Consider the following 23,144-nt stretch of genomic DNA (forward strand, 5'->3'; position numbering starts at 1 on the left):
GCTTTTCTGAGCCCTTTCTGCAGCTCAAAAAGGCCTGTCTATGTCAGTCCATGGCCTCACGCCCACCTAGGCGTCTCTGAGCCGCAAGTGGCATAGGCGTTCCTAAGCTGCAAGAAAAAAAAAAAAAAAAACGCTCAAAAACGCTATTGCAAAAATGCTGAAAAAAGCTGAAAAAAGTTAAAAAAAGTCACTGCAAAGACACCGGCGTCTTCACAGCGCTTTTCTAACCGCCCGTGTGCATGAGGGCCCAGGTGCTCAGCAAAATAATTCAAATGTTTTAGCGATATAATGCAATCTAATTCAAGTATTCAGCAAGATGATTTATATATTCAGCAGTATAGTTCCAGTATGAGCTTATATGTTCCACATTTTTGTTACTATGAAATTTCTTCTTATTCTATAGTTTGTACTATCAAGCCTATAGTTAGTACCATTTGCAAAAAACAAAAACAAAAACAAAAAAACAAAAAAAACAAAAATTCACAAGAAAGGGAGATACTGCAGCAGCAGCAGCAGCAGCAGCAAGCAGGTGGGGGCTGGGAGACAACTCTTCCGTTGGCTTGTCTTTCTTTCACCTTCTCCTTCTCTTCTCCCCTGTTCCCCCCCCCTGTTTTTATTGTTTTTCTTAGCTCACTTGATTCTACTTTTTCAGCTCTTTCGCCTTCATTTACTTTCACTTTTCATTCCATTTATTTCATTTTATTTCAATGTGATCTTTCCCTTTCCCTTTCTTTTGTTCTATTACTTTTCCTTTGCTTGTTCACTTCAAGACAATTGCAATAGAAAAGAGCAAAAAAAAAGAAAAAAACAAAAAAAAACGCTCAAAAACGCTCAAAAACGCTATTGCAAAAACGCTGAAAAAAGTTTAAAAAAAAGTCACTGCAAAGACACTGGCGTTTTCACAACGTTCTCCCAACAGCCCGTGTGCATGAGGGCCCAGGTGCTCAGCAAAATAATTCAAATGTTTTAGCGATATAATGCAATCTAATTCAAGTATTCAGCAAGATGATTTATATATTCAGTAGTATAGTTCCAGTATGAGCTTATATGTTCCACATTTTGTTACTATGAAATTTCTTCTTATTCTATAGTTTGTACTATCGAGCCTATAGTTAATACCATTTGCAAAAAACAAAAAAAAAAAAAAACAAAAAAAAAAAAATCACAAGAAAGGGAGATACTGCAGCAGCAGCAGCAGCAAGCAGGTGGGGGCTGGGAGACAACTTTTCCGCTGGCTTGTCTCTCTTTCACCTTCTCCTTCTCCCCTGTTCCCCCCCCTGTTTTTATTGTTTTTCTTAGCTCACTTGATTCTACTTTTTCAGCTCTTTCGCCTTCATTTACTTTCATTTACTTTCGCTTTTCATTCCATTTTATTTCATTTTATTTCATTGTCTTCTTTCCCTTTCTTTTGTTCTATTACTTTTCCTTTGCCTGTTCACTTCAAGACAATTGCAATAGAAAAAAGCCAAAAGAGGGAAAAAAAAAAAAAAAAAAAAAAAAAAAAACCAAAAAAAAAAACGGTACTTATCTTTTAGTTGTTGTTGAAGTTGGGACAAAAAGGGACGCTCACTACTGCTTGTTGCTGCTCTCTGATGCTGCGAACGTTCAGGTGCTGTCTCTGATGTTATCAATCTGCCCAGGTCTGTCTGACCCGCTGAAGTCTCAGCTGTTCTCTGCTCTCAGCTCTTCAGTGTCCGCTGCCGCTGCTCCTTGCTCCACTCACCCACCTTCCTGGCTCTCTCCTCCGAAATTCCCCGGTGCACTTCAGCTGGTTCCTCCGCACTCCGCGGCCGGCAACACCGCTGGGGACTTGAAACAGCCCCCAGCAGCGCACCGTTTTCCCTGCTGCCATCGCTTCCGAAGCGCTCCGATCTCCACGGTTTTCCAGTTCTTCTAACCCCCCGTCCTCGATGAGCCTTCTAGCCCATCCGACTCCGGAGGGGTGGGGGGGGGGATGCAGTCAGACGCAGGTACAAACTTCCTCTGGCTTACACCACAAGACAGCTCAGTGAGTGATGAGCAGGGGGGGGCGGGGAGGGAAGCTACCTACACCTTCTCATCAGGCCGATCATTCCTCTCAGCTGCAGGGAGAGGGTTCTCAGGATCTTCACGCCGTGCACAGAGCCATTACCAGGCTCCTCCCTCCGGCTGATCACTCTTCCCAGAAGAGTTGAAGCTGTTCTAGTTGCCTGGAGCAGGTTTTCATCAAGGATGTCTCTGTACATTGCTGCATTCATCTTTCCCTCGATCCTGACTAGTTTCCCAGTTCCTGCCACTGAAAAACATCCCCACAGCATGATGCTTCACTGTAGAGATGGTATTGGCCAGGTGATGAGCGGAGCTTGGTTTTCTTCAGACATGACTCTTGCCATTCAGGCAAAAGAGACCAGAGAATTTAGTTTCTCATGGTCTGAGAGACCTTCAGGTGCCTTTTGGCAAACTCTAGGTGGGCTGTCATGTGCCTTTTACTGAGGGGTGGCTTCCGTCTGACCACTCTACCATACAGGCCTGATTGGTGGAGTGCTGCAGAGATGGTTGTTCTTCTGGAAAGTTCTCTCTCCACAGAGAAACTCTGGAGCTCTATCAGAGTGACCATCAGGTTCTTGGTCACCTCCCTGACTAAGGCCCGACTCCCCCGTTCTCTCAGTTTGGCTGGGCAGAGTGCTCTAGGAAGAGTCCTGGTGGTTTCAAACTTCTTCCATTTACAGATGATGGAGGCCACTGTGCACGTTGGGACCTTCAATGCCGCAGAAAATGTTCTGTACCCTTCCCCAGATCTGCGCCTCAATACAATCCTGTCTCGGGGGTCTACAGACAATTCCTTGGACTTCATGGCTTGGGCTTTGCTCTGAAATGCACTGTTAACTGTGGGATCTTATATAGACAGGTGTGTGCCTTTCCAAATCATGTCCAATCAACTGAATTTACCACAGGTGGACTCCATGCAAGTTGTAGAAACATCTCAAGGATGATCAGTGGAAACAGGATGCACCTGAGCTCAATTTTGAGCTTAATGGCAAAGGCTAAGAATACTGATGTATATGTGACTTTTTGTTTTTTATTTTTTATAAATTTGCAAAGATTTCAAACAAACTTCTTTCATGTTGTAATTATGGGGTTTTGCTTGTAGAATTTTGAGGAAAATAATGAATTTATCAATTTTAGAATAAGGCTGTAAAATAACAAAAAGTGAAGCGCTGTGAATACTTTCCGGATGCACTGTATACTCCATACTCATTCACCTAGGGGGACCAGATATCTGGGAGTCCTCTTATTCTAAAGGGAGTTTTTAGATTCTGATAAGTATCAATAAGATCTGATTTGTAAGGAATACCATTATCCCTTTTCCAATTTTTTTAAAAATAGGAAAACTCCTTGGGGTCCCCCTTAAATTTCAAAAACAGACTTTTATTCATGCAGCCTGGATAACAAGGAAAGGGGAGGCAGTGAGTGTGCCCCCCCCCCCCCCCCCCTTCCTCCCCATCCCTCCAACTATGCCAGGCAATATGCCTTCAAAATTGGAAGGCACCTTGTCCCAATATTGAGCAAACAAAAGTGTCAACCCTACATGGGGCAAATTTCCCTAAGAAAAGTTAAAAGTAAATAAAAACATCTGCACATGGACAAAGTCCTTTATTTGAAAAACAAAGTAAACAATGCTTCTCAATGTAAATCCAATGTCCATCATTTTGTTCAACAATGTTGATCCTTGTCATGGGGGCCTTGACCAGGTTGACGTGACGATCCACTGCATGACAATGTTCACCCACTGCACGTCAGTGGCAAAATGACAGACCCCCAGCAGGCTGCTGTATGTAAGAAACTACTTGAGAAGCCTTACCAAGGATTCCTGGTCAGTTTACAAAAACCAGCTGGTCTGCGATCAAAAATGATAGATCCTGGCTAATTATTGTTTGCAACCGTCAGTCGGAAGTTTGGGAAGAGGGGGTCAGGCGAACTGGCCAAACGTGGCCAGCTTGTTTGGACATTTGCTGAACTGTGAATAAGCTGGGTATGGATCAAACTCACAGTCAACCTTCACACAAAACTTACCTCAATACCTAAGCATATTTATGGTGTTTTCATTAGATAATAATAATGGTATGTTAATTGGGTCAAGTGGCTTTAGCATGTGTATATTCTTTGGCCAACTTTTTGATGAAGTGCGTACTTTTGTAGGGATTGTCCCGTTTTGATTTTGGATAAAGGCAAGTACAAGGATTTTAAGCTAGTTGGGAAATATCTGCCTGCTCTAAAGACCAATTTTGACACAAGTGCTTATCATCACTTAGGAATTAGCCCCTACAAGCAGTTGCATCATTAATAATATCAGGACAAATATGACCTGTCTAAGTTTTTCAGTGCAAGGATAATATTAAACTACAGACAAGCAGATAAATCCACTTACCTATTTGCCAGTTCCATAGATATTTCTTCTAGTGAGCGTCCCTTTGTATTAGGAACAAACATTATAACAAATGCAAGAGATATTAGGCTCATTACAGCATAACTGAAGATCATCCACGGCAAGCCAATAGTCTCTGTTCATATGAAGGAGAGGGAAAGACACAATTACCATCTTTTCAAATTAGTGAAAATTTTTGAAAATATCAGAAAACATTGATTCAGTGTGCTGTGTTATCAAAATACACTTTTATCTGAACCCAAAAGCAAAAATGCGTGGAATCGCCACGATTCTGCCCGTAATTCAGAATCGCAGCAAAATGCAGGATGCTTTTGCGATGCCATTATTTCTCAATGGAACCCTAAACGCGGTGCGCTTTCGCTGCAATCGTCATGTAACAAATCGCTGCAAACTTGTGCCAACAAAATCGTAGGACGTGGGTCACCCAAAAGAAAGTCCTCTTTGGGGTGACACGCGTCTTGATTTTGTTTGCGCAATTTTGCTGTGATTTGTAGTGTGACAATTGCAGGAAAATCACACCACATTTAGGGTGCAATTGAGAAATAATGGCATCGCAAATGCGTCCCGCATTTTTCCGCGATAACGCCCATGATTTAAATGGCCCATGTGTGAATGGAGCCTTAGGTGTGGTAGCTACATTCGTTTTTTCATTTTTTTTCATTTACCTTTATTTTCACCTGATGATCCTACCAGTAACATACTTACTATCCTAGGGTGACAACACTCACTCACACTACTGTATCAGAAAACACGTTCAATGCTATGTTCATGGACCAAAGGGGAACAAATAACAAAGGTTCACTGTCAAGATTTAAATGTTCCATCAATAATTATTAATACTTACACACTTAATAATAATGAATTCATATGTCTAATAATAAATGTTATCTATTTAGTATTACCTTCACCAAAAGTATTGCCATCATGAAAATAAAGCTCCTAAAAGAATATAAAGTGAGGTTTTTTTTAGTGAGAACTTTCCCCAAAATGTTTTGAGTCTGCTACCTTTAAGAGAGAAATTATTCTGCTAAAAAAAAATTTTAAGCCACCAATGATTAAACCACTAGAAATTTTCAATCACAAAGGCTAAAATGCAAGCCCCAATATACAGTGGATATAAAAGTACACACCCCTGTTAAAATGTCATGTTTCTGTGATGTAAAAAAATGAGACAAAGATAAATCATTTCAGAACTTTTTTCGCCTTTAATGTGACCTATAAACTGTACAACTCAATTGAAAAACAAAGTGAAATCCTTTGGGGGGAGTAAAAATAAAAAACTAAAATAATATTTTTGCATAAGTGTGCACACCCTCCTATAACTGGAGATGTAGCTGTGTTTAGAATTAAACAATCACATTCAAACTCATGTTAAATAGGAGTCAGTACACACCTGCCATCATTTAAAGTGCCTCTTATTAACCCCAAATACAGTTCAGCTGTTCTAGTAGGTCTTTCCTGACATTTTCTCAGTCGCATCCTACAGCAAAAGGCATGTTCCGCAGAGAGCTTCCAAAGCATCAGAGGGATCTCATTGTTAAAAATTATCAGTCAGGAGAAGGGTACAAAAGAATTTCCAAAGCCTGGACGTCCCTCCAAAATTGATGAAAAGACGAGAAGAAAACTGGTTAGGGAAGCTGCAAAGAGGCCTACAGAAACAATAAAGGAGCTGCAGGAATATCTGGCAAGTACTGGCTGTGTGGTACATGTGACAACAATCTCTGGATTCTTCATATGTCTGGGCTGTGGGGTAGAGTGGCAAGACAGAAAAAAAAAAAAAAAAACATCCAAGCCCGGCTAAATTTTGCAAAAACACATCTGAAGTCTCCCAAAAGCATGTGGGAAAATGTGTTATGGTCTGATGAAACCAAGGTTGAACTTTTTGGCCATCACTCCAAAAGATATGTTGGGCTCAAAAACACTGTGCATCACCAAAAGAACACCATACCCGCAGTGAAGCGTGGTGGCAGCATCATGCTTTGGGGCTGTTTTTCTTTAGCTGGAACAGGGGCCTTAGTCAAGGTAGAGGGAATTATGAACAGTTCCAAATACCAGTCAATATTAGCACAAAACCTTCAGGCTTCTGCTAGAAAGCTGACCAAGAAGTGGAATTTAATCTTTCAACATGACAACGACCCAAAGCATACTTCCAAACCAACAAAGGAATGGCTTCACCATAAAAAGATTAAAGTTTTGGAGTGGCCCAGCCAGAGCCCAGACCTGAATCCGAATGAAAAACTGTGGGGTGATCTGAAGAGGGCTCTACACAGGAGATACCCTCAGAATCTGACAGATTTGGAGTGTTTTTGCAAGGAAGAGTGGGCAAATATTGCCAAGTCAAGATGTGCCATGCTGATAGACTCGTACCAAAAAAGACTGAGTGCTGTAAAAAAATCAAAAGGTGCTTCAATAAAGTATTAGTTTAAGGGTGTGCAGACTTGTGTAACCATATTATTTTCCTTTTTTAGTTTTCCTTCCCTCCACCTAAAAGATTTCAGTTTGTTTTTCAACTGAGTTGTACAATTTATAGGTCACATTAAAGGTGGAAAAGTTCTGAAATTATTTATCTTTGTCTCAGTTTTTTACATCACAGAAACCTGACATTTTATTTTAACTTTTTATATCCATGGTCCGTGTGTGTGTATATGTGTATGTATATATATATATATATATATATATATATATATATATATATATATATATATATATATATATATATATATATATATATATATATATATCTGTATGTATGTGTGTTACCTATTGAGTGGAGGTCATCACACACCTACATATACTCCTATGATAACTATTAGACTGGCTGCTTTAATCAGATTCTCTTATCTAGTTTTCGTCATATACATTCTGTCTGCAGCTAAGTGTGTTTGATAAGACCTTGAACTTAATAAGCTGTACTATATCAAATCAAAATTAAATATTTATGTGTTTTAGTGTTAATAAACCAGGAGTGTGAATTTGTATTATTCTGTGATAAGAAATAAATGACGTGGCTTTCAATAATGTGTTGTGTGCCTGTAACAGAAACATTTACTGTACTCGTATTAACACGAAAATCAGTGTTTTGCAACACACTTTTGAAAAACGTATTGAAAACCTTTTAAATAAGTGTTAACTGGGCTTATTCAACAACATTGAAAGAGTACTGGGTGGCACAGTGCTGCCTAGCAGTAACAAAGGGTCGCTGGTTAAAATCCCAACCATAACCACGACACTACCTGCCTGGAGTTTGCTTGTTCTACCTGTGCCTGCGTGGGTTTCCTCCGGGTACTCCGGTTTCCTCCCACACTCCAAAGACATGCTGGTAGGTTAATTGGCTTCTGTCTATATTGGCCCCTGTATATGAATGTGAGTTAGGAACCTTAGATTGTAAGCTCCTTGAGGGTAGGGACTGATGTGAATGTACAATGTATATGTAAACGTAAATTGACGGCGCTATATAAGTACCTTAAATAATAATAATACTGTCCTATGCTCAAACAGAAGAAAGATAAGTCAGATTTCAAACTTACTATTTTCAGATCAGTGCAAGATGAGTTTTGAATCGCTTCTATGGATTTCTCCATTGTTTTCAAATACATCCTCTTCTTTAATAATTATTTTTTTTGCCTCCATATATTTTTCATCAGGATTTTGAATGAAAAAGCATAAAATTAAACAAAACTCTTACCAGTGAGCGTAAGGAAGGTCAGGGATATGAGGAGGTTCATGCCCCAGTTCATGCTACTAGTTATTGCGAAAGCCCGACCTTTAATACCCGCAGGAAAGATCTCACTCTGCACCAGCCAAGCCACTAAAACACACAAAAAAAAACAGTTTACCAACTAGCTGAGGGATATGAAAATCAAGGCAATAGCTATCTACCAAATATCAACGTTTTATTTTGTGTTGAAATCCTTACTTATTAATTTCAGGATCTGCAGTGCTAAGCTCTGTCTAAACTAAATATGGTGTCATCTATTTATTGTATGTTAGTAAAATTTTAGTACATCTGTTTTAGTTATAGAGACCTAGAGAAAGAAACATGTCTAGTGCATGTGTGAAAATACTCAGTCTGAGCATTTATTGCTCTATTGGATGTGGTAAGGAAAATGTTGCTGCATTTGTTTTTAAAGATGCAATGGTCCCAGTTTATTTTAAAAGGGAACTGTTGTCCTTGATTTTTTTCAGTAATCTATCTGATTTAAACAATTTGTATAGCTTGTAATTATATATGAACATGGGGCAGTCATATTTCCTCAATACCTATGCAAGCCGTTCTTTGTTCTTAGTAGTGCTATACAGTAGTTGTGTCTTTTTGTGAAAATACAATATACTTGTCCTTTAAGCAGGGGCGCATGGGTACAGCCCCCTCTCTCCAGCCACCCCCCTCTATGTAGATAGATAGATTCATGCATTACATGAATCTATCCATGGCCGCCGCCAACCCCCTATTCAGGTGTCCGGCACCTGAATTACAGCGGCAGGCGTGTTTTTTTTTAAGCACCTCATTAGAGCCGTAGGTGGAGCCCATCCAGGTGTGTTAGAAAAGCAAATTAATATTGCTTTTCTAACACTGAACCGCCCCTCCACCAATCAGGTAGCGTGGGTCTGATACCTGTAACCTTATTGGCTGAAAGGACAGGCGCTGCTATTGGGCACCTAGCGGGAAGTAAGAAGAGACACACGGGGGAAGCGTGGAGGAAGCATGGAGGACACAGCTCGTCGCTGCCTGACCCGCCACCAAGATGGGGTAAGTGCCGGTCAGACAGCAGGTGGGGGATACAGTGGCTGCATTTGATGGGGACAGTGGCTGCATTTGATGGGCACAGTGAGGCTGCAATTGATGTTTTTTTTCCAGAATTTTTCAGCTTGTTTGCGCCCCCCCAAAAAATTTTGAGCACCAGCCGCCACTGCCTTTAAGTAATAAGTGCTCTTATTTAGTACCTGTTTGTGGTTCCTTAATTTTCATTTTAGGACACCATTACATCTTTAAGCCTACCGTATCTTACTTATTGTGTATGGAATATAAAAAAGTATGTACTCAAAGATTACAAATAATTCAAATCATAATTTTTTGTGTGAGTTGTCAATGTATTGTATGTGAGCTGATTTTCAAACAAATTATCAAATTTTTCTGTAACAAAAGTTTGCATTTTTTGGCTGTTCGTGTTTTGGCATGCAATAAAAAGGTTACAACTCTCAGTGATCTGTGTACTTTTTTAAAACTGTTCTGCTAAGTAAAACATGTAGCCAGTACATATAGTAAAATAACCAGTAAAATTGACAGGCAAATAGATTGCTACTGCAAAGATCTGTTACTGCAAGGTGAGGTGTAGTACGAAGCTTAAGGAGATACTGAGAGTCTAAACAACTACAGTGAGGGAAAAAAGTATTTGATCCCCTGCTGATTTTGTATTTTTGCCCACTGACAAAGAAATGATCAGTCTATAATTTTAATGGTAGGTTTATTTTAACAGTGAGAGAAAGAATAACAACAAAAAAATCCAGAAAAACGCATTTAAAAAAGTTATAAATTGATTTGCATTTTAATAAGTGAAATGAGTATTTTGATCCCCTATTAATCAGCAAGATTTCTGGCTCCCAGGTGTCTTCTATACAGGTAACAAGCTGAGATTAGGAGCACTCTCTAAGCCCAGGTTCACACTTATGTGATTTGGCGGCTACTGCCAGCAATGGCACCGTCCGAATCGATGCGACGCCGACTTTGCGGCACCGCACCGATTCCCAAAAGTAGTTTCTGTACTACTTTTGACAACTTTGGGGTGCGATTTGTATAGACATCCGTGCAGGAACCCGCACAGATGTCTCTGAAATCACCCCCGGAATTGGACTGACATGCGGGTATGAAACCGTGCGAGTTCAGCTGAACACGCACAATTTCAATCCCGCTGTCAGTGTGAACCTAGGCTTAATGGGGGTGCTCCTAATCTCAACTTGTTATCTGTATAAAAGACACCTGTCCACAGAAGCAATCAATCAATCAGATTCCAATCTCTCCACCATGGCCAAGACAAAAGAGTTGTCCAAGGATGTCAGGGACAAGATTGTAGACCTATATTTAGGAGAATTATTCCCGCGCTATCAAATATGGAGGCGGCTGGGGGTGGAAAAGCTGCATGCGCCGGTTCGGGTAAACACCTGACCTTTTGAATGAATATATAAATGGGTGGTGCTGCGCTAATCCTAAATGCAAAAACCAGTGTAGCTTAGGTGGTAGTCGTATCTTGTATCACCAGAGAAAAAATAATGTTTAGGCTGATTGGATGACTAATACGAGTGGTGCATATCACTGAACTGAATATAAATAGCATAAAACGTGACAGAAATTAATATAATAAAACACACATATTGAAAAATTAGATCACCATAATAAATAACTGACTCAGGGTCAGTGACTGAAAGCAATCCTAAATAAAGTGCAAAGTGGTTCAAGCTGTGTGCATACACAGCTCAAAAGTGACAGTGTGTAAAGTGCAAACAATGTGCACAATGTGAAATGTGTCTACACCTCTAAAAAATGGGGTAATAATATGCTATACTTCACATAAAGTGCATAATGTGAAAAAGCCATCAGAAATTGATACGATATAAATGTCCCAAAACTAAAAATAAAGCGTGAAAAACATTTTAAAAAAGTGAAAAAAACTTTCACAAAACAAAAGAGTCCTTTTAAAATGAAATATGTGACAGCAACGTCCTAGCATGCACACGTTGCAATTAAAGTGCTTTAGGTGAATCACATCAGGTGCTTCTTCGTGTGCAGACACTCAAGTGGGTAATGGCCCCTTACCTTAGGGTAATAGGTAAAAGCATATGACCAGGAGAACTTGTGTAGCATCCACCTAGGGGCTCCAACGCGTCCCTCACCGTCCTAGATCCTAGGATGGGGTTTCCTCAGATGTAGTGCGGGGGGGTGTAAAAGATGATAAAGCAGGAAGAGACCCAATAGTGTAATTCCGTTTGGTAAATATTACTTCTTTTTATTAAAAAATAGAGGTACTCACATTTAAAATTAAAAAAAAAACAGCAGTTTTATCCGACGAGCGGTGAGCTCGTAAGCCTCTGACAGTGTATGCAGCCTGTCCCGTCCCTACGCGTGACGTCACACCACACGTGACTTCATCAGGGGATAAGTACAGGCTGAGAAAGTGTCCTTAAATAGTTTAATATTGTCCGGCAATGGGGGGCCATTTTCCCGGAGTCTAATGGATTATAATGCGGTGGCCATTTTCCTAGAGGTTATAGGACGCAAGTTCCGCTTATGGTGTGCATCTGTGTGAGGCATCCGCTGACTTATAGGGCCAATGGGCGCTGTTCAGCCAATTCTAGTCACTTGTACTGTCAGCAGAGAGAAACAAGTGCTGCTTATAATATTCGAAACCTAGCGGGGGAGAGCCGAACGGGGATTTCTGCTAAGTGAATGAGGCTGGCTGTAAAATAATTAGACAGAATTGGCACGGTAGTTGTAGCATATCAGCATAAGTATTAAAAGGATTAGACCCATCGCTTATATTAATTTATAAGCTCTGCCCGGTATAGACTCTAGTCAGGGCGGGAGTTGTTTTTTAATACTTATGCTGATATGCTACAACTACCGTGCCAATTCTGTCTAATTATTTTACAGCCAGCCTCATTCACTTAGCAGAAATCCCCGTTCGGCTCTCCCCCGCTAGGTTTCGAATATTATAAGCAGCACTTGTTTCTCTCTGCTGACAGTACAAGTGACTAGAATTGGCTGAACAGCGCCCATTGGCCCTATAAGTCAGCGGATGCCTCACACAGACGCACACCATAAGCGGAACTTGCGTCCTATAACCTCTAGGAAAATGGCCACCGCATTATAATCCATTAGACTCCGGGAAAATGGCCCCCATTGCCGGCCAATATTAAACTATTTAAGGACACTTTCTCAGCCTGTACTTATCCCCTGATGAAGTCACGTGTGGTGTGACGTCACGCCTAGGGACGGGACAGGCTGCATACACTGTCAGAGGCTTACGAGCTCACCGCTCGTCGGATAAAACTGCTGTTTTTTTTTTAATTTTAAATGTGAGTACCTCTATTTTTTAATAAAAAGAAGTAATATTTACCAAACGGAATTACACTATTGGGTCTCTTCCTGCTTTATCATCTTTTACACCCCCCCGCACTACATCTGCGGAAACCCCATCCTAGGATCTAGGACGGTGAGGGACGCGCTGGAGCCCCTAGGTGGATGCTACACAAGTTCTCCTGGTCATATGCTTTTACCTATTACCCTAAGGTAAGGGGCCATTACCCACTTGAGTGTCTGCACACGAAGCACCTGATGTGATTCACCTAAAGCACTTTAATTGCAACGTGTGCATGCTAGGACGTTGCTGTCACATATTTCATTTTAAAAGGACTCTTTTGTTTTGTGAAAGTTTTTTTCACTTTTTTCCAATGTTTTTCACTCTTTATTTTTAGTTTTGGGACATTTATATCATATCAATTTCTGATGGCTTTTTGCACATTATGCACTTTATGTGAAGTATAGCATATTATTACCCCATTTTTTAGAGGTGTAGACACATTTCACATTGTTTGCACTTTACACACTGTCACTTTTGAGCTGTGTATGCACACAGCTTGAACCACTTTGCACTTTATTTAGGATTGCTTTCAGTCACTGACCCTGAGTCAGTTATTAATTATGGTGATCTAATTTTTCAATATGTGTGTTTTATTATATCAATTTCTGTCACGTTTTATGCTATTTATATTCAGTTCAGTGATATGCACCACTCGTATTAGTCATCCAATCAGCCTAAACAAGATTGTAGGCATACACAAGGCTGGAATGGGCTACAAGACCATCGCCAAGCAGCTTGGTGAGAGGGTGACAACAGTTGGTGCGATTATTCACAAATGGAAAGAAACACAAAATAAATGTCAATCTCCCTCAGTCTGGGGCTCCATGCAGGATCTCACCTCGGAGCGTTTCAATGATCATGAGAACAGTGAGGAATCAGCCTAGAACTACACAGGAGAATCTTGTCAATGATCTCAAGGCAGTTGGGACCATAGTCACCAAGAAAAAACTGATAACACACTTTGCCGTGAAGGACTGAAAGCCTGCATCCCCCTGCTCAAGAAAGCACATGTACAGACCCGTCTAAAGTTTGCTAATGAACATCTGAATGTTTCAGAGGAGAACTGGGTGAAAGTGTTGTGGTCAGATGAGACCAAAATCAAGCTCTTTGGCATCAACTCAACTCACTGTGTTTGGAGGAGGAGGAATGCTGCCTATGACCCCAAGAACACCATCCCCACCGTCAAACGTGGCGGTGGAAACATTATGCTTTGGGAGTGTTTTTCTGCTAAGAGAAAAACTTTACCGCATCAAGGGTAAATGGACGGGGACATGTACAGTCAAATTTCGGGTTAGAACCTCCTTCCCTCAGCTAGGGCATTGAAAATGGGTCATGGATGGGTATTCCAACTTGACAATGACCCAAAACACACGGCCAAGGCAACAAAGGAGTGGCTCAAGAAGAAGCACAATAAGGTCCTGGAGTGGCCTAGCCAGTCTCCAGACCTTAATCCCATAAAAAAATATGTGGTGGGAGCTAAAGGTTTGAGTTACCAAACGTTAGCCTAAAAACCTTAATGACTTGGAGAGGATCTGCAAAGAGGAGTGGGACAAAATTCCTCCTGAAATGTGTGCAAACCTGGTGGCCAACTACAAGAAACGTCTGACCTCTCTGATTGCCAACAAGGGTTTTGCCACCAAGTACTAAGTCATGTTTTGCAAACCTGGTGGCCAACTACAAGAAACGTCTGACCTCTCTGATTGCCAACAAGGGTTTTGCCACCAAGTACTAAGTCATGTTTTGCGAAGAGTTCAAATACTTATTTCATTCATTAAAAGTGCAAATCAATTTATAACTTTTTGGAAATGCATTTTTCTGGATTTAAAATACAAAATACAACTACCATCAAAATTATAGACTGATCATTTCTTTGTCAGTGGGCAAACGTACAAAATCAGCAGGGGATCAAATACTTTTTTCCCTCACTGTATAATATGCAAACAGACTGAGGGAACAGAGAATAGAGGTTGCAACACCAGCAGGTGGAATGTCTCACCACAAGATGGTTGGGTCTTTGCCAGAGCTCTGGGTGGTGAAGAAGGAGATTGGCTGACAATCCCAGGTTGTGGCCCTCCCTGGTGGCACATTTGAGACAGAAAAACAGACTCAACAACAGAGAGTTAAAGGTCTCACACACACACACACGTTTATAGCAGCAAGTACCAAGACTAGATCTACTAGATGAAAAGGTTGTCAGAGAAAACCATGCAGAGGCAGAAGCAACCAAACAGCTTACATACACTTGAATAGAAGGTTGGCAGAAAAGCGCACAACCCTGCCACTCAAGAGCGGAGGAAAACTATATGCACTAGATCAGAGTCAACCACACAGAATCAGAAGCAACACAACTGCTTGTGTTTGATGAGACGGTTGCCAGGACACACTTATGGAACTAAACATAACCACAAAATACAGACCAAGGAATAACATGACAAAATAAAAAACACAGGAATTGCAAAGCAAGAACCAAACATACAAAAAAAGGTAATGGATCAAACAAGTATGTTCTACTAAAAAGCAAACTGACATATGCCAAAAGGAAGGGTGGAAATACCACACAGGAGTAAATGATATGTGAAAGGCAAAGATAAGCAAATGTGCTCAGAAAGGATAGTGTACTGTACAGTGCAAAGCATGCAAATAACCTATGACTAAATCTAATAGATTCTCACACTTTTTATGTTTTTGTTTTTCATATATCTGTCTTATTTATTTTGTCAAGGAGAAACAATATCAAAATTACTTAAATTATTTGAGTTGTACAGAACTATGTAGCTACAAAGGTGTGTAATCATATATAAGGCTACATAAATAATCCTGGTTCAGGGACCACAAAAACAAAATTATTGTCTGCCTTTACTACAACCTGTAAAGTAAAAGAAACTGAAAACACTTACTTGGACCCAAACCTATTGAAAATGCAGCTACATAAATGAGTAGGCTGCCTAAATACAACCACTTCATGAATACTGGTACACTGTGTGCTTGTGCTGTAACAGCTTCTTCAGAGGGATCGGGTCCTGTCTGTATAGTCCATTGGTCCATTTCAGTCACATTTCCCGAAGAAGGAGGTAAAGATGTCCTGGTTGATAATTCACTGAATTCTTTCTGGAGAGTCTCATTGTTTTTGGTTATTAGGTCTGATTTGTAAAAGTGGGAATCTTCAAAGGACTGGTTTAGATAGGAGCTGGTTTTACAAATATTATTATAATTAATGTCAATGTTAAGGCTTATTATTCCCATTGTAATCAATGATGTTGCCATGACAGCAGACCCAATACAGAGGAAAGTCTTACTTCCAATTTTGTCTACAAAAAATGTTGCTGGGATTGTACTGACTACTTTCACAACTCCAATGCCTGTTGAGGCTAGGCTAGCAGCTTCATCACTCTGGTACCCAACCGATTTCAGTACTGTAGAAGCATAAAATAAGATGTTGGGTTGCCCTGTAATTTGGACAAAGAAGCTGAGAGCTACGCCTATTAATAGGCGGGCTCTCATATTGTCCCTTGAACAAAATAAGTCCCAAAAACTGTACTGGTATTCTGCTTTTATGGAGGATTTGATAGCTGTAAGCTCTTCATTGGTCTGTGAGGTTCCTTTTAGTTTCTGAAGAACTTTGCCAGCAGCCTCATCATGTCCCTTCATGATTAAAAAACGAGGACTCGGAGGGAGAAAATACATAGCAAATGCCTGTAATGCAGCCAAAGGAATTATGAGTCCAAACATGTATTGCCAACCACTGCTAACAGTTGCAAAGAGAAAATTTGAAATGTAGGCCAGCAGTATGCCAACTACAATCATTAGTTCATTTAGAGACACCAGCATGCCTCTTCTATGATGAGGTGCAATTTCTGCAATATAAACACAGGTAGCAATTGCAGATAAAGATATGGAAATGCCAATGATGAGGCGCCCTGCAATGAGGCTTCCATAGGATACAACAGTGATCAACAGCAAATTGGCAAGTCCAAGTAAACAAGACGTCATCATGATTGCGATTCTCCTTCCATAGTAGTCTATAAGGAATCCTCCAACCAGTGAGGCTAAAAGTGCTCCAATTAACAATGCACTCACTACTAGTTCTTGCTGTTGACAATTAAGATGCAATAGGCTATGTAGTTGAAGAAGAGCCCCGGAGATAATACCCAGCTCATAGCCCACAAGCAGTCCACTTATAGCCGCTATGACTGAAGAAAGGACAATAAAAAGGCCACATCCTAAAGAAAAAAAAAGAAAACACCCAATCAGTAACACATAAACAGCAGTATATACAGTACAAGTGGCCATGACAGAGAACCTCCATATATATTTACATGTAGGGATAAATTATAAATAATATCAAATTACGAATTAAATTCAAAATACTAACAACAACTTACAAAGCCATCCACAACTCGGCCCCCAGCTACATCCCTAACCTGGTTTCAAAATACCAACCAAATCGTTCTCTTCATTCCTCCCAAGACCTCCTGCTCTCAAGCCCCCTTGTTACCTCCTCCCAAATTCATCAACAGGACTTTGCCTGAGCCTCACCCACCCTATGGAATTCCCTACCCCAATCTGTCCGACTGTCTACTTTTAGACGTTTCCTAAAAACCCATCTCTTCAGAGAAGCCTATCCTGACCCTACCTAATAACTGTACTTTATCTTCTCCATCAGCTCATTCCCCACAGTTATTACCTTTTATTACTTGACCCTCCCTTAGACTGTAAACTCTATCAAACAGAGACCTCTAATTTCTCCTGTATTGAATTGTATTGTAACTGTACTGTCTGCCCTCACATTGTAATGTGCTGCGCAAAGTGTTGGCGATATATAGATCCTAAATAATAATAATAATAATTTGCCATTTTGTTATCTTTTTCTGCTACCTTATCAGACATTTAGAGGGGTAGCATTTTTCTTGTGTTACAACCAATATCAACTGCTTCTCTGTGAAAAGGCTAAAGCTGGATACACACTATACAACTTTCATTAAGTTTTTTTCCTTTACATTTACCACAGTTTCAATTTGTATGCAATCAGGCAGGCCCTTGTACTATATGGTTTTGGTAAATCTAAAGGAAATCAAACAACAAAAGTTTTATAGTGTGTATCCAGCTTTAGTGTATGTGAATATGATAAGCTTTTTTTCTTTTGTTGGTAATTGATCACCTCTGCGGTTTTTATTTTTTGGGCTATAAACAAAAAAAGACAGACAATTTAGAAAAGAAAACAATATTTTTTACTTATAAAACTTATAGCTATAAAACATATTCAATCAATTTAGGCCAATATGTATTCTACTACATATTTTTGATAAAAAAATCCCAATATATATATATATATATATATATATATATATATATATATATATATATATATATATATATATATATATATATATATATATATATATATATATATATATAATTTTTATTTATTTAAAATAAGTTTTACTAGTAATGGTGGCGATCAGTGTTTTTTAGCAGGACTACAACATTGTGACGGACAAATCGGACACCTAACTGACACTTTTTGGGGACCAGTGACACCAATACAGTGATCAGTGCTAAAAAAAAAAGCACTGCCACTGTACTAATGACACTGGCAGGGAAGGGGTTAACATTAGAGGCGATCAAAGGGTTAAGTGTGTCCCTAGTGGGTCCTTTCTAACTGTGGGGGGGGGGGGTGCTTTGACTGGGGGGAGACAGAGATCCGTATTTCTGCTTAGCAGAAACACAAGTTTTCCATCTTCCCCTCTCACAGAATGGCGATCTGCCTTGCTTACATAGGCAGACCACTGTACTGCCTCTCCTGAGATTGATAGGTGGGTCCCGGCGGACATTGCGTCCACCGGACCTGGTGATTGGCTCCCGCTGTGTCCAATCACAGCGGTAGCGGGTCGCTGGCGGCGCACGCATGCCCAAGATCCCGTGCACAAAATCACATACAGGTACGTGATTTCGTGCAGGAGGGCTGCCCTGCCACAGTATATCTGCATGGGGTGGTCCAAAAGCCTGCCAGAGAGTCAACAAAATGAAATGCCCTACACTTATAGAAAGACATTATTCAACTTTAGTCAAAGCTGCACAGTTTGTTTTTATCTATAAGAGTCCTTTACCTAAATAGGCAGTTTTTTTTTAATAAAGGTGAAATAACGCTTTAAGATATCACTTAGACTTGTCCATTTGCATTCAGCAAGAGAATTCTTGAGTTCAAAAGGGTCCCTGATATGCCCCGTTACATTGTAGCATGCTAGTAAATTGTGGGTGCATTTAAATGTTCACATTTTAAATTCTTTTTGCATGCTTACATGTGAGAAGTCATATTTTTTCATTAGGTATGCACTGCGTACTCTATCTAAAGTGATTGTAAAGTCTATTTTTTTTCTTCTTTAAAAATAACATGTTATACTTACCTGCTCTATGTAGTGGTTTTGCACAGAGCAGCCCAGATCCTTCTCTTCTCAGGTCCCTCATCGGCTCACCTGGCTCCTCCCTCCTGTTGAGTGCCCCCACAGCAAGCAGCTTGCTATGGGGGCACCTGAGCCGAGCCGCAGCTCTGTGTGTCCATTCAGACACGGAGCCGCAGTTCTGCACCACCCCCTCTCTCTCCTCATTGGTTAACTGACTTATTGACAGCAGCAGGAGCCAATGGTGCCACTGGTGTGTCTCAGCCAATCAGGAGGGAGAGTCCCAGACAGCCAAGGCACTCGTGCACACTCGTGCTGGATCGAGATGGGGCTCAGGTAAGTATTAGGGGGCTGCTATGCACAGAATGTTTTTCATCTTAATGCATAGAATGCATTAAGATAAAAAACCTTCTACTTTTACAATCACTTTAAGTAGAAGAGTACAACTATGTCTAAACAATGCCTTGTCTGTTTAAATACAGGCCAGAGTTGTGAAATAACACATTATGTTTATTTCATCCCGACTTGATTTTGTTCCAGGAATGGGATGAGAAGTCCCTATACCGCTGCTGTATATAGTATACACAGTGCTGACAGCTGGCACATGTATTTGTAAAGGACCAGCCTGGTCCAAACAAACTATTTAAAGTTTAATGAAACCTGTAACCTGAAGTTAGATTTTACAGTAGTTAAGCAGAAGACAACTTAGCAGCACTGATGACATTCAGTCCCTACCAGGAATTAGGAGCCAAATGCATTTCTATCAATAGGTATTTTTCTGTTTTTGCAGGGTCACTAAATTAATAAAACATGGGGAAAAGTGCATGTGTTGCATATGATTTTTTTCCCCCATTTTTCCCTGATATATACTTTAAGACCACATATTACACTGAAGAAAAAATAGGAAGAATGGGAGATGAAAGGGGAGTCAAGTCAAGTCAAGATTTGCATGTTACAGCACCTTGGGTATTGTACCATTTGTGGAAAAAATGTGAATTGAACTGCTAATTAATACTGTCCATTACTGCAACTATGCTAAAGTCAAGCCCACTTTATTTATAATTCAGTTTATTTCCATTAAATCCTCTGCAGATAATTTCAGATCTCATCACATGTAGAGTGGCTGGTTCTGCTTCTTAAAGTCTTCACTCTCCAATGTCCTCTGTCTGTCTGTTCATTGTTTTACCAATGAGATCAAACATTCCAAGGCAGGTGGAACCTAATGGATGCCCCTGCTGTTCACATGTTAAAGTGGTGTTCCGGCCGAATCTATACTTTTTAAATAAAAATACCCCTATAATACACAAGCTTAATGTATTCTAGTAAAGTTAGTCTGTAAACTAAGGTCTGTTTTGTTAGTTTATAGCAGTAGTTTGTTATTTTATAAACTTACAGCAGGCCGTGGCCATCTTAAGTCTGGACATCTGAAGCCAGACTGTAATTTCTTCCTGGATCTCATCCTTGCAGATCTTGCACATGCTCAGTGCAGCACAAGCAGTGTAATAGGTTTCAGGTCAGGTTTCCATAGCAACAGCAGTGTCAGAGGAAGTTACCGCCCCTTCCCAGAAGGCATTGCAAACAGGAAATGATGCGATAGGCCGTGGCCAGGGAGGAGGAAGTGAAAAATGAATACAGCAGATATACAGTAAGTGCTGAGAAAAAAAATTTAAAAATATCCAATTCGTTTACAGTGCACAGTTTAGTGAGGGATGCTGAAGAGTTGTAAAAGTGGGTGGAACTCCATTTTAAGAGGGGAGATTTTGTGCATTCTACTAGTACTGACAGAAATCATGACATTACTTCCTTCATTAATTGTAACACTAGGTATTTGATATATACAATTATGTGCAACCTTTGCAAGATTCAGTATATTGGCCGTACTACCCACTGATTGAGGGATCGCCTGCATGACCATCTTTATGTTACTCACAAGAAACATTCAACCAATGTAGCTAAGCACTTCGATGATTGTCATGCAGGTGACCCCTCAGCTGTATCTAGACCAGGTGTAGAAAACTCCCCAGGAGAGGTGGTGATAAGTCCAGACTTCTGTGTAAAAAGAACGCTTTTTGGATCTTCTGTTTGGGTACAAGTAAACCTTGAGGGCTCAACGTTGAATGTGATGTGTCACATTTTTATGTATGAATAAAGTGCATCCTAGGTTTTTGCTACTAGTTAACCCGACAGAAATTTTTTCTAACTTTTCTCATTTGTATTCAGTCTATTCTTTATATGATTCATATGATGTTTTACATCTGTTATATACTGTATGTTAGAATTTCTGCATTTGCATCCCTCAACAGGGGCGGTTATCTGCCCATTATTGGCAGCCGCAAACCAATTGTTTCACACAGATTGTTCCAATCACAAGTAATTGTGATACAGTATGTCACAAAAGTGAGTACACCCCTCACATTTTTGTAAATATTTTATTATATCCTTCATGTGACAACACTGAAGAAATTACACTTTGCTACAATGTAAAGTAGTAAGTGTACAGCTTGTATAACAGTGTAAATTTGCTGTCCCCTCAAAATAACTCAACACACAGCCATTAATGTCTAAACCGCTGGCAACAAAAGTGAGTACACCCCTAAGTGAAAATGTCCAAATTGGGCCCAAAATGTCAATATTTTGTGTGGTAACCATTATTTTCTCAGCACTGCCTTAACCCTCTTGGGCATGGAGTTCACCAGAGCTTTACAGGTTGCCACTGGAGTCCTCTTTCACTCCACCATGACGACATCATGGAGTTGGTGGATGTTAGAGACCTTGCGCTCCTCTACCTTCTGTTTGAGGATGCCCCAAAGATGCTCAATAGGGTTTAGGTCTAGAGACCTGCTTGGCCAGTCAATCACCTTTACCCTCAGCTTCTTCAGCAAGGCAGTGGTCATCTTGGAGGTGTGTTTGGGATTGTTATCATGTTGGAGTACTGTCCAGTGGCCCAGTCTCTGAAGGGAGGGGATCATGCTCTGCTTCAGTATGTCACAGTACATGTTGGCATTCATGGTTGCCCCAGACCATGACAATCCCACCACCATGCTTGACTGTAGGCAAGACACACTTGTCCTTGTCTTTGTATTCCTCACCTGGTTACCGCCACACACACTTGTCACCATCTGAGCCAAATAAGTTTATCTAGGGGGGTTATTTACGAAAGGCAACTCCACTTTGCATTACAAGTGCAAATTACAAGTGCAAAGTGCACTTGAAATTGCACTGAAAGTGCAGTCGCTGTAGATCCGAGGGGGACATGCAAGGAAAATAAAAAACAGCATTTTAGCTTGCACAGGATTGGATGATAAAATCAGCAGAGCTTCCCCTCATTTCAGATCTACCCCTCAGATTCCAAGTGCACTTTCAGTGCAATTTCAAGTGCACTTTGCACTTGTAGTTTGCTCTTGTAGTGCAAAGTGGACTTGCCTTTCGTAAATAACCCCCATGGTATCAGACCACAAGACAGGATTCCAGTAATCCATGTCCTTAGTCTGATTGTCTTCAGCAAACGGGCTTTGCGGCTTTCTTGTGCATCATCTTTAGAAGAGGCTTCCTTCTGGGACAACAGCCATGCAGCCAACCAGAATTCTTTTTGCTCAGGTGGAATCTAAATTGTGGCTGCGAGGAATGTGTTATTACTTTTTTGTTTTTTAAATTAGGCTTTCTGTGAGACACAAAGCAGCCTGCAGTGTGTGTTTGAGCATAACTCTCCTCCATTAGAAACAGGGGAGCAAAGGAGATTCACAGATTGGGCTGTCACAGATGGGCAGCTGGCTGTGGCTCCTTGCGGCTTCACAGCCAGTTTCCTATTGCACATGCGCAAGCTGCGCTTTGTGAATAGTCCCACAGCTATCCAGGACCTGTGACTTGTCCCAGAAAATTGCGGGCGGGGGGGAGGAGATATATACCTTGGTGATCCACCCGGAAGCATGAGTGAGTCCCTGTCAAAACCAGGTACCCCCCGAAAAAAATATTCTAAATGTGCGTGTGTGTGTGTGGGGGGGGGGAGAGGATTTGGGGTGGAGGAGGAAGAATGGAACTTCCCCTTTTGGGTGAAGTTCCACTTTAACTACAATAGCTTAGTACAAAAGTAATTTAATTTTTGCTAATGGGTACAGAGCTACCCAAGTACAGTATATATGCACTTCTTCAGTTCTTAGTAAGATATTACAACAATGTGTCAAATCATGC

The 23,144-nt window shown here is 40.5% G+C and overlaps 1 protein-coding gene across 1 annotated transcript in view; it reads right to left on the reverse strand.

Annotated features, from left to right (window-relative positions):
* SLC2A12 (solute carrier family 2 member 12) overlaps nucleotides 1-23,144 on the reverse strand; it is a 128,825-nt gene that overhangs the window by 42,960 nt on the left and 62,721 nt on the right. Inside the window, exons 2-4 of the mRNA XM_073627311.1 lie at nucleotides 15,456-16,778; nucleotides 8,112-8,234; nucleotides 4,409-4,541 (exon numbers count right to left, since the gene is read on the reverse strand). Of these exons, the coding sequence (XP_073483412.1) occupies nucleotides 4,409-4,541; nucleotides 8,112-8,234; nucleotides 15,456-16,778 (1,579 nt within the window). The remainder of the gene's footprint in view (nucleotides 1-4,408; nucleotides 4,542-8,111; nucleotides 8,235-15,455; nucleotides 16,779-23,144) is intronic.

The sequence above is a fragment of the Aquarana catesbeiana genome, linkage group LG04, assembly GCF_042186555.1.
Source record: "Aquarana catesbeiana isolate 2022-GZ linkage group LG04, ASM4218655v1, whole genome shotgun sequence".
Taxonomy (NCBI): Eukaryota; Metazoa; Chordata; class Amphibia; order Anura; family Ranidae; genus Aquarana; species Aquarana catesbeiana.